This window comes from Pelophylax lessonae (assembly GCF_965119305.1).
Source record: "Pelophylax lessonae genome assembly, chromosome: 3".
Taxonomy (NCBI): Eukaryota; Metazoa; Chordata; class Amphibia; order Anura; family Ranidae; genus Pelophylax; species Pelophylax lessonae.
In genome coordinates this window covers 46,796,247-46,812,796 of record NC_138770.1, presented here as the reverse complement: position 1 = coordinate 46,812,796, position 16,550 = coordinate 46,796,247, and the positions used below count along the sequence as shown (strand labels likewise).

Sequence of the window (16,550 nt, the reverse complement as noted above, 5' to 3'; positions counted from 1 at the left end):
CATATGAGATGAACTTTATTTATTTATTTATTTATGGTTTTGCAGTTATATGGAATATTTACTGGATTGGCACTAATTTTGCGCACTTTGCACTTATATTGCAATTTTTGCACAAATTCATGTATATTATTTGTACATTTTATGTTTATTTATTTTAAGCAAGCACTGTAGATAGTCCTATTTTAGGACTATTTTCTTAACATAGTAATTGTTTTTTTTTACATAGCTCATTACAACATGCTTAATCTGGTTGAAAAAAAAAAAAAACATAAGTCCATTCAATTCAACCCAAAAAAGAAAAAAAAAAAAAAAAAACACACACAAATAGAAAATTCCATATACACTGTCATTAACCCGCAGTTGATCAAGAGGAAGGCAAAAAAAAAAAAAAAAAACCCCAGCAAAGCATGATCCAATTTTCTCTAGTGGAGGAAAAACTTTCTTCCTAAACCCTCAAGAGGCAACTGGATATTCCCTTGATCAACTTTACCCATAAATATTAGTACCCAATTATATTTTGTGCATTTATGAAAGAATCCAGGCCTTTTTTAAAACAATCTACTAAGCTGGACAGAACAGCTCTTGAGGGAGTCTATTCCACATTTTCACAGCTCTTACTTTGAAGAAGCCTTTCCGCATTTGGAGGGTAAATCTCTTTTCCTCCAGACAAGAAAATCAATTAACAGTGAAGTAGACTAATGAAAATGGCAAAACAAATTTAAAAGAAAAATCACAGCTCTACCTTGATAAATGTTTTTGTTGATACCCAATAACACTGTCCTTCACCTGTATCAATCACCTTTTGCATATGTTTTTTATGCGCAATCCAACATTCGGAAACCACCAAGAACTTACAAAGTCTGAGCAGTATTAAGCAGGACAATGCAAAAATGGGGAAGCATGTGCTGGTCAAAGGACAACCAATAGTCGAAACAGCCAAGCTTATTTGGGTCCAAGGGACAAAAGCATACCCAGCAATCTAGTTGGGGAGTCAACAATAGTAAGCTAGTAGGATGAAATGTCAAAGCCAAAATCTGAAAGGGCTAAAGTTTGGAGTGAGGGTAAAGACAAACAGAAGTCAAGCGAAGTCAGAGAATAAGAGTTAGCAACCAGAACAAACAGACCTCCAGTCATGTGTTGGCCATTACCATGGTAGATTACCATCTTTCTTGAAATATTTGACCGTATTAAGTGTGTTACTTACATGGCTTCATTACTTATGTGAAGGGACTCTGATAGGGGGTACAGGTAGTAGTTTGGATCACAGGGGGGCCCAGGCCTAGCAGGAACTGCCTGAATCCAAATGGCGTTCCTCGGGAGGGGCGGTCTACATCAAGTGCCCTAAAGCTAAATTGCAGAGTGCCAGATGCTGAAAAGCAGAGAGCAAATAGAAAGAAGCCAGAACTGCCAGGTGGGGTGATCTCCACCCTATGGTAAAGTACTGAATAGTGCCAGCCGACAAGGAGAGGGGCAACAGCGTGGGAGTGTGTGCTGAAGTTAGTACATACACTGAACACCAACGCTGAGATTTTATTATTACAGAATCAGCCTGCAACTGATCCCCAAAGCTGGAGGTGGGGGGGGGATGTTAGTACAGCCTGAACCTGCATTATTTAGGATCATCTCTGGGGGGGCAGGGAGGTTGTCAGACAGATGTCAGACTGTGGGGAGCCCAACAAAAATTTTAATGGCAGTCCTGCTCATGTGAAGTATGTTCCCAAAACGCTTTTAATCTGAGAAAGACACTTGGGTGAGTAGTAAAACATTTTCTTTTTTTTTTTTTTTTCAAAATATTTTTATTAAGTGAAATTGAACAAGTCATACAGCAAGACTGGAAAGGCATTTGGTGAACATAAAGTATTGCATTGAACAAGGAGAATACAATAACCTCATAACCAAGATTGGATAACATGTCAACCAAAACATATTGTCAAGAAGAAAGGTATTTGACAAATAACGATAAGTCATGTACATCGTGAGAAAGGATTTATCTGAAACATGCCATAATTAGAGAGCTAAATAAAAATTGGTTAATGGTTGTGAGTGGAAGGTACAGGGGTCATAAAGGGTTGGTATAGAACCAGCTATAAGTGTGAGATCTCCTTGTGGTTTATTCCATAGCTGAGATCTGGGGGGTATAGAAAAGGAGTTGTCTAAGTGAGAGATGGGTCAACTATGTTGATTATGTGTTTATCTAGGGGTAAGTTATTGTATGACTGGGCATATGTGTAAGGGTTAAGGTGGTACCCTGATGGGAGCCAGATCAACCCTCTGTTCAAATGTGGTTGAGAGGGAGGAAAGGGGGGGGGGTAGAAGAGGGTTAGAGGGGGAGTCTGACTCAGTCCCTGTTCCGGGCCGTCCACACTTGGTCTGATGTTAAGGGGGTCGGGTAGAATGAGTACTATAAAGGGAGATATGCGGGGTTCTCGTCCAATGAGAGAGGAAGAAGGCACGATGAACTCCCACTTTCCGCCCTTGTTTAGGGGTGGGAGCATCATATAGTTGGAAAAATAAAATTCGGACGAGTCATCCACTTTTCAATGTGTATCGGATAAAGAAAGATTAAGGGATATGTTTCACGATGGTCCAATGTCACAAGTCGTTATTGGGAGGAGAAACGTTGGTGTTATTATGCGACATAAGTGCGTTATAGGTAGAGGATGAAAGCGGATAAAAGCGGACCATGTAGCCCAAATGTGTGCGTACTTATCAGTCGAGTCGCGTGCAATTGCTATGAGTTGTTCAAATTTTGCAATTTTATCTATTCTTTGGATCCACTCCTTTATTGAGGGTGGGGATTGAGACTTCCGATGTAAAGGGATGCATGCATTTGCGGCATTGATCAGAAATGGTGTTATAGATTTGCAGAAGCGACGTGGAGGGGTTGTGGTGTGTTGTAGCAGAAATTGCGCCGGTGCGTAGTGTAGTGAAACATTTCGATGTGTCATTATGATTTCATGGATTTTTGACCAGAAAGGTTGGATTCTGGGACAAGTCCAGAAAAGATGAAAAAGCGTTCCTTGATGTTCGTGGCATCTCCAGCAAGTCGGGGATGAGTCAGGGTAGAATTTGTGTAAGATCACTGGGGTCCTGTACCACCTGGTCAGGAGTTTGTAGCAAGATTCCTGCATTGAGACGTTGAGGGAGCTTTTATGTGTGATATAGCATATATTTTCCCAATCGCGTTTAGTGAGTTGAATGTTCAGGTCTGATTCCCAAGCATGTATAGTTTTGGCCGTGATTATCTCCGAGTCTGCGAAGAGCATATTATAGGTTGTGGAGATCATATGTCGTTGGTGGGTGTTGCTCGAGCATAGAGTTTCGAACGGAGTTAGAGATCTGGCTAGGTCACTAGAGCGGTTCTGGGAGTTTAGGAAGTGTCGAATTTGGAAATAAATCCATTGGGGTATAGGGGGTGAGTCAGATTTAGATGGAAGTTGGGATCTATCTAGAAGGGAACCGTTTCTGTAGAAATGGTATGCTTGAATTGTGTCATGTCACCAGGTATTTGATAGGAAAGATGGAGACATTCCCGGAGGAAAGTCTGGATTGAGTTTCAGTGGTGTGAGGGGGCCCGGAGTGGAGGAAATCAGAGAGTTTGAGCATATGTCTCTGAAGGTGGATAGGGTGGCAGCTATCAAAGTGTGAGATTTAAGACAGGGAGGAATATTTTGTGGTGTTAGCCAAGGTAATGATTGAATGGGGATGCCGGCGATCGAATTTTCCAGAGAGATCCAATCTTTATTCTCCCTATGTAAGGACCAGTCCAGAATTCTTGTCAAGTGGCAAGCCCAATAATATTCTTTCAGATCTGGGAGACCGATACCACCCATAAGTTTCGGTTTAGACAATAGGTCAAATAAGAGTCTTGGTCTGGATTGGTGCCAAAGAAATTTAATGCATGTGGATTTGAAGGCTTGGAAAAAGGTGGATGGTAATTTAATGGGGATTGTCTGTAGTAGGTATAGGAGGCGGGGAAGGACATTCATTTTAATGATAGCTGCTCTACCGAACCAAGAGAAGTGGGGTTTGGACCAGTTGCTAATGTCTTCTTTAATGGTTTTTAATACAGGGAGGAAGTTTTTGGCAAATAGGTCTTTTAAGTTGGTTGGTAGGTGTATGCCCAAGTATTTTATGGACTCTTGTTGCCATTGGAAGGGGAAGTTATGCTTACATTGTGCTACTATCTTCGAGGGTAAGGAAATGTTCAGCGCATGGGACTTTGAGAAATTTATCTTAAAATTCGATATGCTTTGAAATAGTTTAAATTTGTGTAGTAATGTAGGGATGGATAGTAGTGGTTGGCCAAGGAAAAGTAGAATGTCATCTGCGAAAGCAGCTATTTTGTATATTTTGGAGCCAATTGTAATACCATGGATATTTTGGTTGGTGTCTAAGGAGCGCAAGAAGGGTTCTAGAGTGAGTATAAATAAAATAGGGGATAGAGGGCAGCCCAGTCTGGTGCCGTTTCCGATGGAAAAGGCGTCTGACAGGTGTCCGTTGACCTTGACTTTCGCAGAAGGGGTGGAGTATAGAGACATGATAAAGCGTAATAATCTATCTGGAAAGCCTAAGTGTTTTAGAACATCAGTCATATACAGTGGGTACGGAAAGTATTCAGACCCCCTTAAATTTTTCACTCTTTGTTATATTGCAGCCATTTGCTAAAATCATTTAAGTTCATTCTTCTTCCTCATGAATGTACACATAGCACCCCATACTGACAGAAAAACACAGAATTGTTGACATTGTTGCAGATTTATTAAAAAAGAAAAACTGAAATATCACATTGTCCTAAGTATTCAGACCCTTTGCTCAGTATTTAGTAGAAGCCCCCTTTTGATCTAATACAGCCAGGAGTCTTTTTGGGAAAGATGCAACAAGTCTTTCACACCTGGATTTGGGGATCCCCTGCCATTCCTCCTTGCAGATCCTTTCCAGTTCTGTCAGGTTGGATGGTAAACGTTGGTGGACAGCCATTTTTAGGTCTCTCCAGAGATGCTCAATTGGGTTTAAGTCAGGGCTCTGGCTGGGCCATTCAAGAACAGTCACGGAGTTGTTGTGAAGCCACTCCTTCATTATTTTAGCTGTGTGCTTAGGGTCATTGACTTGTTGGAAGGTAAACCTTCGGCCCAGTCTGAGGTCCAGAGCACTCTGGAGAAGGTTTTTGTCCAGGATATCCCTGTACTTGGCCGCATTCATCTTTACCTCGATTGCAACCAGTCGTCCTGTCCCTGCAGCTGAAAAACACCCCCACAGCATGATGCTGCCACCACCATGCTTCACTGTTGGGACTGTATTGGACAGGTGATGAGCAGTGCCTGGTTTTCTCCACACATACCGCTTAGAATTAAGGCCAAAAAGTTCTATTTTGGTCTCATCAGACCAGAGAATCTTATTTCTCACCATCTTGGAGTCCTTCAGGTGTTTTTTAGCAAACTCCATGCGGGCTTTCATGTGTCTTACACTGAGGAGAGGCTTCCGTCAGTCCACTCTGCCATAAAGCCCCGACTGGTGGAGGGCTGCAGTGATGGTTGACTTTCTACAACTTTCTCCCATCTCCTGACTGCATCTCTGGAGCTCAGCCACAGTGATCTTTGGGTTCTTCTTTACCTCTCTCACCAAGGCTCTTCTCCCCCGATAGCTCAGTTTGGCCGGACGGCCAGCTCTAGGAAGGGTTCTGGCAATCCCAAACGTCTTCCATTTGAGGATTATGGAGGCCACTGTGCTCTTAGGAACCTTAAGTGCAGCAGAAATCTTTTTGTAACCTTGGCCAGATCTGTGCCTTGCCACAATTCTGTCTCTGAGCTCTTCAGGCAGTTCCTTTGACCTCATGATTCTCATTTGCTCTGACATGCATTGTGATCTGGAAGGTCTTATATAGACAGGTGTGTGGCTTTCCTAATCAAGTCCAATCAGTATAATCAAACACAGCTGGACTCAAATAAAGGTTTAGAATCATCTCAAGGATGATCAGAAGAAATGGAAAGCACCTGAGTTAAATATATGAGTGTCACAGCAAAGGGTCTGAATACTTAGGACCATGTGATATTTCAGTTTTTCTTTTTTAATAAATCTGCAACAATGTCAACAATTCTGTGTTTTTCCGTCAATATGGGAAGCTGTGTGTACATTCATGAGGAAGAAGAATGAACTTAAATGATTTTAGCAAATGGCTGCAATATAACAAAGAGTGAAAAATTTAAGGGGGTCTGAATACTTTCCGTACCCACTGTAGGTCCAGTCAAGCCTGTCAAACGCCTTTTCAGCATCTAAAGACAGCATAAATCCTTCAAGATTGGAAGTGGACATCCAATTGTGTGCATTTATTGCTTTTATCGCATTATCGCGGGCCTCACGACCTGGAACGAAACCCACCTGGTTTTTATTGATTAGGCTTGGGATGATAGGGAGAAGTCTGTTAGCTAGGATTTTAGCAAACACTTTGATATCAACATTCAATAAAGAAATGGGTCTATAATTTGTCACTGAGGTGGGATCCTTTCCTTCTTTGTGTATGACAGTAATATGGGCTTCTAACAATCTGTTTGGAGGGAGAGGTGGAGATGACAGTGAGTTAAAGGTCTTTATCATGGGTCCGGAGAGAATGTCTAGATAGGTCCTGTAATATGGGGCGGTAAAGCTGTCTGGCCCAGGACTTTTGCCAACTTTAAGTTGTTTGACTGCTATATTAAGTTCATCCTGGGATATGGGTTTTTCTAGATCTTGGGCTGTTTCAGGAGTGAAGGGGGCCGGGCAATGCTTAAGGAGGAAATCACGGATCAGGGTGGGTTTGTCAGTCTCAGCAGGGGAAGGGTTAAGATTGTATAGTTTGGAATATTAATGTTGAAATTGGGCAGCGATATCTGGGGAACTAGCGGATACATGACCTTGGCCATTTTTGATATTGCGAACAGAGAGCGACGCTTTTTTGGCTTGGAGAGCTCTTGCTAGATACTGGCCGCTTTTGTTGCCATGTTCATAAAATAGTTTCTGTTGCAAGATGAATTTGCGTCTGACTTTAAGATTCAGTTCGTCTAGGAGAAGTTGTCTATTTTTGATAAGGTCATTGTAGGTGTCTTCGGCTTGTGTACGCTTATGTGTGGCCTCCAGGGTTTTAATTGTCTGAATGAGTGAATTGGTTTTGGTTTGGTGTGCTTTTTTCTTAGAGGCTTTAAGCGCTAGTAGTACTCCTCTTATAACGCACTTATGTGCTTCCCAGATAGTAATGGGAGAGGTATCTGCGTTGTCATTCAACGTAAAGAAGTCAGAAATCGCCGAGCGGATGTGTTGAACGTCTGAATCAAGAGTCAGCAGCGAAGCATCTAGTCTCCAGAATTTGGAGTGGTAGGTATGGGGTGGGAGAGAGAGTGTCAGCGATACTGGATGGTGATCAGATAAGATTAAGGGTTCGATTGTGGCTTTTTTGATGTAGGGGAGATCTTTTTGGGAAAGAAAAATATAGTCGAGTCTGGAATATCTGTTGTGGGGGGAGGAGAAAAAAGTATAATCTTTTGTGGATGGGTGGGTAGTGCACCAGGAGTCATGAAGTAAGAGATCATGAAGCTGTTTTCTGATCTGTTTCAGGGCTCTATAGGGCATAGAGGATGAGCCTGTGGAAGTGTCTAGTAGTGGATATAGAGCGACATTGAAGTCGCCTCCTAAAATCGTGATACCTTTTTGGAAGCCCGATAGGGTGTGTGCAATTTTCCTGAAAAAGGAGATCTAGGCCGTGTTGGGGCTGTATATGTTGGCCAGTGTAAAAGGTTTATTGTCTATTTGGCCCTTGAGAAAAATAAATCTACCTTCCGGGTCAATCACTGAGTCATGGAGCGTTCAATCTAGCTTTTTGGAGATCAGTATGGCCACCCCTTTAGTTTTGCCTAGGGGGTTTGTAGATAGATAAACAGTGTTGTATAGATGGTTTGAAAATTTAGGAGTGTCTTGGGAGCGGAAGTGTGTCTCTTGGAGGTAGACAATGTCGGCTTTAAGTTTTCTCATAAGGTCAAGGACTTGTGAACGCTTTTGCGGAATATTCAGGCCTTTGACATTCAGAGACACTATTTTAAGTGGGACGGAATTATGAGTGGTAGGAATGGAAGTCATGTTGAATATCAGAAGTAGATAGCGTTGGTTTAGGGGTGGATATCGGATGGGATTCTCTTGTACCCGAAAGGGGTTTGGTTTGAGTTTGAATGTAGACGGTAGAACAGGGACCGATCAGAGTTTGAGGGGTAGTGGGTGGGGGGGAAGGGCAAGTTGAGGTTAGATAAGGGGAATGAGTGAACGAGACTAGGGAGGTGGAGTATAACCCACCCTAGTTGAGTAGTTACAGTTCGAAAGAGGTCGACAGGGAAGAGGAAAAATCAATTCCTGTCTCTTGGAGGTGTAAATGACGCTCGGGTTGGAAATGGATCCCAAGGGGTCCCATGCCAGCCCAGGGGGGGAGTGATAAGGTTTGGTGTATGGCTCGTCTGGTTAAATTAATTTGCTTATGGGATATGACAGGTTGCAGGGGCACGAACAAGGGGGGATGAGGGGATGTATATGGAAGAAGGCTCATTTTACCAGAATTGGAAAATATATTAGCAAGAAGGAGGATCGGAGGAGTGTACAGGGACTTCTGAGTGTAGCCCAAGGTCAGCCCAGAGAAGTTAGCTAGAGGAAAAAGGGGGGGGGGGGGTCTTCAGGTGGGGGGGGGGGGGTATAAAGACTATGGGAGTACATGTGAAGCAGAGAGGGATCATTAACGGAGAAGGTTAAATAGAGTGTATGATTACTTGTACAGGGGAAATGAAATAATTACATAAATATATATATCTGTTATAACATATTTCGAGGCATGTGTACAGTAATACAGAAGGGAAGGGGAGTGGAATCAGGGGAGAGTGGTGCCTCAAATGAGAACCATAACATGCATGAAGAATCAGTGTTCCGGAACCTCCTTTTAGATTAATTAAAGGATAACAAGGGTCTAGCAGACTTCCTTTATTTTATTTTTTTTTTTCCTTCATTTTCTCTTCCTTTTTTCCTTTCCTTTCCCCTTCCTCCTCATCTCTCCCTTCCCAGCTCTCTCTTCTTGGGGAGGTGTAGGTAAAGGATGCCTTAAAGTAGGTGGTATATGTTACGAGTAGGATAGGGAGGGAAAGGAAGTTTTTAGGCTTAAGTTTAGATTATCTGGATTTTGGGGTAATTGTGTAGCAGTGGAACTGTGAGGGGTCCGGAACACCGATTCCCACTATATTCAAGTCCAATATCAACAAGGTCAGGGATAACGATAGAAGATGCTGGTAACAAAACTAACAGTAGGTATAAGATACTCAATGTTGTCATTTTCAAAACTAGGTATTCAAACAGTGATCACAACGGCGATCTTTGACATGGTTCATTGAAATGAAGAGTAGGTTGATCAGGGTGTAGGATGAGGTGGAGTTGTATTAGCCTTTTAATTTGGGAATGCAAATAGGGGGGGGAGGGGGGGGGACTTTAGGTCCGTATCTCAAGATGGACAGAGTCCGTAACTTGAGGTGGGGAGAAGGATGTCTGTGGAGGGGGCATCACGGGATGAATCAAACATAAGAGGGAGTGGGTGGTCCGGAAACTTTAGATGAGTGTGTGAAACCAAATAATACGTTACCAGTCCCTAAGTGGAAGGTAGAGGCAGGTCTTTAGAAGAGCAAGTGAACCTTCAAGTTCGGAACGTGGTGAAGTCTGTGGGTGTGCGGTAGTTTTGCAGAGATGAGACTTCTTACTTATGCATAGATGAAGGTAATGATTTTGTGGCTGAAGGAGTCTTTAAGTTGAGAATGTTGTACCTGTAAAAAAAGGGTTAATGTGGTAGAGAAAGAGAAAAAAAAAGAAGGGGGGGGGGAGAAAAACAAGGAGAAAGAAAGTCTCTTGGAAAGGATTCTCCGGAGGCGGTATCTGTGTGTTTTAGATTGGTTCTTCATGACGAGGTTTTCTATGGACTGGAGATGCTGTTGGGCTTCCATTGCTGTTCCTGTGGGGTTGAGATTGAGAGAAGAGTTCACGTCTTGGGGAGGATGATCTTTGGCGTCTCTGGTGGATATCATCTCTCTCCGGAATAGTGTCCATAGACGTTGCCCTCCGAACGGATGGGGGTTGCGGAGGTCTGTACCAGTCAGGAAGGTCGATGCGCGGGAGATCTAGGATAGTGCAGAAGGACGGCAGATCTTCCGGGAAGCGTAGTGTTGCAGTTCGGCCATTAGAGGATGCCTGCAGGCAAAACGGGAATTTCCAACGGTATTGGATATTTTTGTTGCGGAGTGATTCCAGTAGGGGGCGAAGGTCTCTTCTCCTTTGTAATGTGATTGGGGATAAATCTTGATAGATTTTGATTTCGGAGCCCTGGAATAGGAGTGTATGGCGGTCTCTGGCCCATCTAAGTATATCTTCCTTAAGTCTAAAATTCACCAGACAGCACACTATGTCCCTGGGTGGATCAGTGTCTCTCGACCTAGGTCTCAGGGCCCTATGTAGGCGTTCAAATTCAATCGGGACTTCTGGTGGTCTGCCTAGGATGTCGTTGAAAATCTGTGTCGTTGCATTTGTGATTTGGCTTGGTTCCACTGTTTCAGGAAGACCTTTTACCCGAAGGTTATGACGACGTCCCCTGTTGTCCAGATCCTCCATGTGTCGCTGTAATTCTCTCAGTTGGGAGGAGTGGGCATTGGATGTGGTGTTAAGCGCAGTGATCGCTTCAGACTGTAGTTCAGATCTCTCCTCAATAGAGTCAATTCTGACTGTGATGTTCTGGATGTCTCTTTTTATGTCTGTCACAGCCAAGGCCAGAGAGGCTTTTATTTCATCTGCTATGGCTCTCAGGTGAGTGAAGTTGAGCGGCGTTGTAGGAGTTATTGTTAGGGGATTCTGGTCCATAATCATATGTGATTCAGGGATCCCAAAATTGGAGCAGGCATTGGTAGCAGATTGGGTAGTGGGGAGAGAGTTAGTTAGATTTGCAGGAGGTGCAGCAGTAGCGGTTCCCTTCGTGACATCGGAATAGGCCCGAGTTGAAGCTGGGGCCTCGCGTGATTGCTGTTGGCGGAACAGATCCGGGATGCTTTTACACGATTGCATCGCCGGGTCGCGGGGGGGACCGAGAGCGGGAAGGTGAGGAGTGGGTGGACGATTTCCCCTTGCCTGTCATTATCGGATTTGAGGACGAGCAGTGCTGATTGTAGTGCTTAATCCCCTGGGCTGGCTGGGAGCTATGGAGTTAGGCAGCCATAACCATCGAGCCTCAATCCACGCCCTTCAGGGTTCACTATGGGTAAGCAGTGTGAGGTGCTGAGAGCTTACCCAGCGTCTGGTGGGTGGATGGGATCTGCAGGAAAGATCGCTGCTTCCAGGGCTGCTAGGCTGCTAGGCCGCCACTTCGGGTGTCTTCCTGTTGCCTAATAGAGTCATTGGATGGCGGATGGCGGGTCCTGTGGGCTCTGGCAAGTAGCGGGTGCCTGTGAGAGGGAGGCAGTCAGTCTATTTGGGCCTGTGTAGCCGCCACGCCGGACGTCGGACCGCAGCGACCGCTAGGAAAGTCCGCGGCTTCAGCAGGGGTGTAGGCCTCGATCTCGGAGCTCCGGTTCCCGGCCACCTAGATCAAAAATAGGCAGATCGGTCTGCACAGGGGATCGCGGAGGAGCAGTGGCAGCCTAGTGGGTATGATATTTGGGGGTCTAAGCGGAGGATGCCAGTGGATTTTTTGAGAAAGTAGACGGAGCTCTCTGTGAGAGCGTCCTGTTGGCTCGGCTTCCGGTCACGCCCCCCCCCAAACATTTTCTATATTACAGGACAAATCTAGTTGAATGTGACTAACTCCTGATATTTGTCATGCATAGGGGTCCATTTCCACTGAGAGACGGTCCAGGAATCAGCAGAGTGCACTAGGGGCTATGTAAAAATGTGGGTGTAGCAGAGGCACTAGGGCACAACAGGGTCACAGGAGGATATTGTATACAAAGTGGTCACAAAGTGACATTGGATACTGAGGAGGCATGAGATGGACCCCTTATGTAGCCTGCATGTATAGCAATGGTGTGATTTCTAAAAAGGCAGAGGAACAAGGGGTGATGGTCATCGCTGCAGAATAGCTGTCAGGTTGAAGCCTTCAGACATACCCGTGCAGGTAGCAGAAGATCTGAATACACTGACTACTGTGGAATCACAGGAGACACAAGATGCACATGGGTCACTGTAGACACATTTTTCACTGGGATCACAGGAGACACAGCATGCACATGGATTACTGCAGATACCAGATGGACAGCGGTCACAGGAGACTTAGGTTGCACTGTGTCCCTGGAGACATAGGATGCGCTCAGCTCACTGGACAGGGTCCACAGAGTTCACTGGAGACTGAAGATGCAAAGGGGGTATAGGAGTGCACAGGAGACACAGTGTCTGGAGCACATGAGCACTGGAGACACAGAAGAGTATAGAGGAGCAAGGAATGTGAAGGTGAAGGCACTGAGGGAGGACAATGGTGCAGCAAGGCAGAAGACAATAGGATTACAGGATTGCTGAGTATGCTTGGATCCATAGGGTGCTTGGCAGCTAGCAGCAATATGTTGCTAAAATGTCAAGCAATGTACTTTCCAGCCCATTAAGGAAGTGGCCAGGATCTGATCAGTTTTGGCACCAGCGAGATCCAGAAGCCAGTGGATGTGCACTGGAGCAGAGACCTGGCGTTGGAGCAGGGAGCGGGTGAGTGTGACTATACCATGACCACAAAAAGCATCTTTTTCTATTCAGTACCTTTTGGATTAACTCAATAGCTGACCTCACAAATACTATTTTTGCTGAATGGGCACAAATTCCCACAGACACACTCAAAAATCTTGTGCAAAACTTTCCACGTACTTGAATATTATTGTAACTATTATACTTTTAAAACAGGTGTCATAGAGCAATAACACACACTGGTAAGATTATTACTTATTATCTTTATAAAATACAGCAACCAAAGACATGATTTATTCTGATCACTGATATAACATTTTCATATTCTTATTTAGATGCGGATAAGTGTATCATATGTCCTTCCGAACAGTGGTCCAATGAGGAGAGGGACAGGTGTGTCCCGAAGGTTTTGGAGTTCCTATCATACGATGAGCCACTGGGAATCATGCTGGTGACAACAGTTGTCATGTTGTCAATCCTCACACTCTGCATCCTAATTATCTTCATTCAATATCAAGAAACACCTATTATCAAAGCCACCAATAGGGAACTAAGCTACATCCTGTTGGTGTCTCTCATTTTCTGCTTCCTCTGCAGCCTGGTCTTCATTGGTCAACCGTCCACGTTTAGTTGTCTCCTGAGACAAACCTTTTTCAGTGTGGTCTTCTCCATAAGTATTTCCTCAGTCTTGGCTAAGACTATAATGGTGATCCTTGCATTTAAAGCCACCAGACTGAACAGTCCTTTGAGGAAATGGCTAGGTCCCACCATCCCTCGTAGTGTTGTTGGGATCTGTTCTGTTTTGCAGATTAGCATTTGTTCATTTTGGCTATACAAATCTCCTCCTTTTCCCATGCTGAACACCAAGAGCTATAAGATAACATTTGAGTGTAATGAAGGACAGAAGGTATTTTTCTACATGACTCTGGGGTTCATGGGATTTTTGGCTATGGCAAGTTTTCTAGTGGCCTTTCTAGCAAGAGATCTTCCAGGAAGCTTTAATGAGGCCAAACTGATCACCTTCAGCATGCTGGTCTTCTGTTGTGTCTGGATCGCCTTCATCCCGGCTTATCTGAGCACCAGTGGCAAATACACAGTGGCTGTTCAAATATTTGCGATCTTAGCCTCCAGTGCAGGACTGCTAAGCTGTATATTTCTGCCCAAATGTTATATTATTCTGGTGAGACCAGAGAGGAACAATCGGGATTTCTTATCAAGCAGTAAAAAAAGGAGAAATTTGTTTAAGTAAAACTTGACCTAGATAATAAGAAACATTGCAAGTCTTTTGGTCAGTGTATCACCTTTTTCAAGACCCAAATCACTGTTTGACGAAATTGTTAAAAATAAAATCTAAGAACAAATATAACAAGCATGTGGGGATTTTATTTAATTTTAAATTTACATTAGCACATTTCTCAGATGTGTCCACTTTGCCTCTCTTGCATGTGCTAGCGCACAAAGCTGCATGATACGGGAAGGCCTGTTAGTTTGTCATAAGTAGAGAACAGGAACAGAGACTCTGTGGTTTGTGAAGTGGAGTGCTACAGGCAGAGAAGAGTTTACACACAATGATTAATGCTTCATGGAATGATTGTAGTTTCTGGCAGCAAACTTCCAGAAACTAGTTTCAAAGGCAGTTAGGTCAAAACATAAGGGTAAGTTAAACATTTAGGATGTTTTCATGGTGTTAACATTGGCAGGGATGTCACCAAAAAGAACAGTGGGTACTTCAGAGAGGAGAAAGTAGCAGGAGGCCAATTCTCATAGAAACTGTGGGGGGGTGGGGGGGATACAATGAGCGGATTAAGAGGGAAGTAAAGGAAGAGCTTTCCAAAGGGATCAATGGGGCTAGACGGATTTGAACTCCAACTTCTTTTTGTCCACTAGGTCTGGGTGAGTGAGTCCACCGGAGGAATGGAGGACAGTCCATGGTGGGGGACAGTCCATGGCAGAGGACATCAGGAGAGGTGGAGTCAGATTCTTGAAGCAAGATATCAGTAACAGCAAGTCGGTTAACGGAGTTGGAAATAAAAAGGTTATGGATAGTGCTTGTTACAGACAATGCAGGCATTCCAGAAGGCTCACAAGAAGAGGGATTGGTTCCAGGAAGAAGGGGAATTAAAAATAGGATAAGTGGATTGCAGCTGCTGCCAGAGCATGGAGAGTGTCAGGTGTGGGGTGGTAGATAGTGGAGGCCAAGATTAAGGCAGATATTCCCAGAAGTTAGGAGAAGCAGGAGTGTGCGGAAAGCAAGATGGGAGTATGATGCAAATGAGCACACATGCCTTATTTCCCTGGTATTTATGTCAGCATGTGGGTCCAGTATTCAGAGACATAGGGCCTGATTCATAGTACGGCGAATTGGCGTTTCGGCGTGATTTTGCGAACCGGCGATTATTTAAGTCTGAAATTGGCATTCAAAGAACGGCGGGCGGAAAATAGCGCCTAGTGTGAGATTTATTAAGATGCAATATGGTCAGAGCGCGACTTAAAACCACGCCAGCTAAAAGCTCGACTAAAGTTTAGCCAAATTTTCCCCTGTACCCCCAAAAATCCCAAATCACTGTGGAAGGTGTGGAAGTCAATTTGGAGATGACTTGCGTTTAAAAAATCTCAAAAACTGACTTAGAAAGAGAGATATCTGCGAAAGTGTGGAAAGGTTAAACAGCTCCTCCAGCCGCGAGCTGCGAACGCGCGAATGTGCGCATGCGCAACGCCAAATAGGCTCAAAAAATTTCGCCAGCGCGATTTTGGGTCAATTTTTTTTTGAATACCGCTTGCAAATCCGCTGTCTCGCCCATAGAAAATGGCAAAAACCGGCGGAATTGGAAAAACATGCACACTTCCAACAAGGGATCCTTTAGTAAACACCATCACATTCCATACACCTTTCCTGCTAACTCCGAAATCATAGCAGTCAAATCTACAGTGTTTATATAGAACCTCCACATTCTCTGAAAAAACCCACAAAATATTACATTGGGGAATTGGTCGTCAGATAGAAAAAAAATAGATGTAAAACATATTTCAAAGAAAGATTATTAGCATTTCACACATATCAAGGAAATGTCACAATTTTGACAATATTTTATGTGTTTCCAAAGAATGTTTTTAGAAATATATTGCAAATACTACCTTTTCTTCCATATGGGTATGGCCAAGTGTTACCATTTTACTACACATTTAACTGAAGGTATATATATATATATCCCTTATACTTGGCTAATTAGCAAAGTATGCCCAACAAACAAATAGAGCTTTAGCTCACAATATTGCTACATATTGACTTTATGTGGCATCTTTTGTATTTTGTTCATGTCTTTAGATTAAAAGTTTGCTGATACACATGCCTTTTTCAAACATGAACAAAATTAATGATGTCAACATTTGGAGGATTGGAGATATCCAAGTGTTGCCCATACAGAGGGCACCTTCCGGATTCGAACTTACAAACCTACAGCAGGAAGGCAGACTCCCTAATCATTGTGCTATTTCTCAGTGAGCGTTGGGTGTTTTCCTCATGCTGTCAAAATGCTCACATGGGAACAGGGGCCATTGAACTGAATAGGATTGGATTTTTTGCCTGTTTTGGGAGCTGATCCTTGAGCTGGACAAATCCCCCTCAAACGCCCCCAAACGGGCTACGTTCACATGTACGTGTTTGTGGTCTGTTTTTGGGGCTTTTGTAGGTGATTTCATATAACAATGCCTGCCCAAAAAATGCATGTCAAAACGCCTGTGAAAACACCAGCCAAAATGCACATAAGAACGCCTGATATAATTGCCACGCCAAATTTAGGGATGTTCATGAGTGATGAGTCAGATTGTTGGCTTACATATCTGGTCAATTG

At 43.7% G+C, this 16,550-nt stretch overlaps 1 protein-coding gene across 1 annotated transcript in view; it reads left to right on the top strand.

Moving 5' to 3' along the window:
• LOC309550067 (extracellular calcium-sensing receptor-like) overlaps positions 1-13,948 on the top strand; it is a gene marked incomplete at both ends in the record, with an annotated part of 33,694 nt that extends 19,746 nt beyond the window's left edge. Inside the window, one exon of the mRNA XM_082250533.1 lies at positions 13,035-13,948. Within this exon, the coding sequence (XP_082106659.1) occupies positions 13,035-13,948 (914 nt within the window). The remainder of the gene's footprint in view (positions 1-13,034) is intronic.
• Between the last annotated feature and the right edge of the window lie 2,602 nt (positions 13,949-16,550).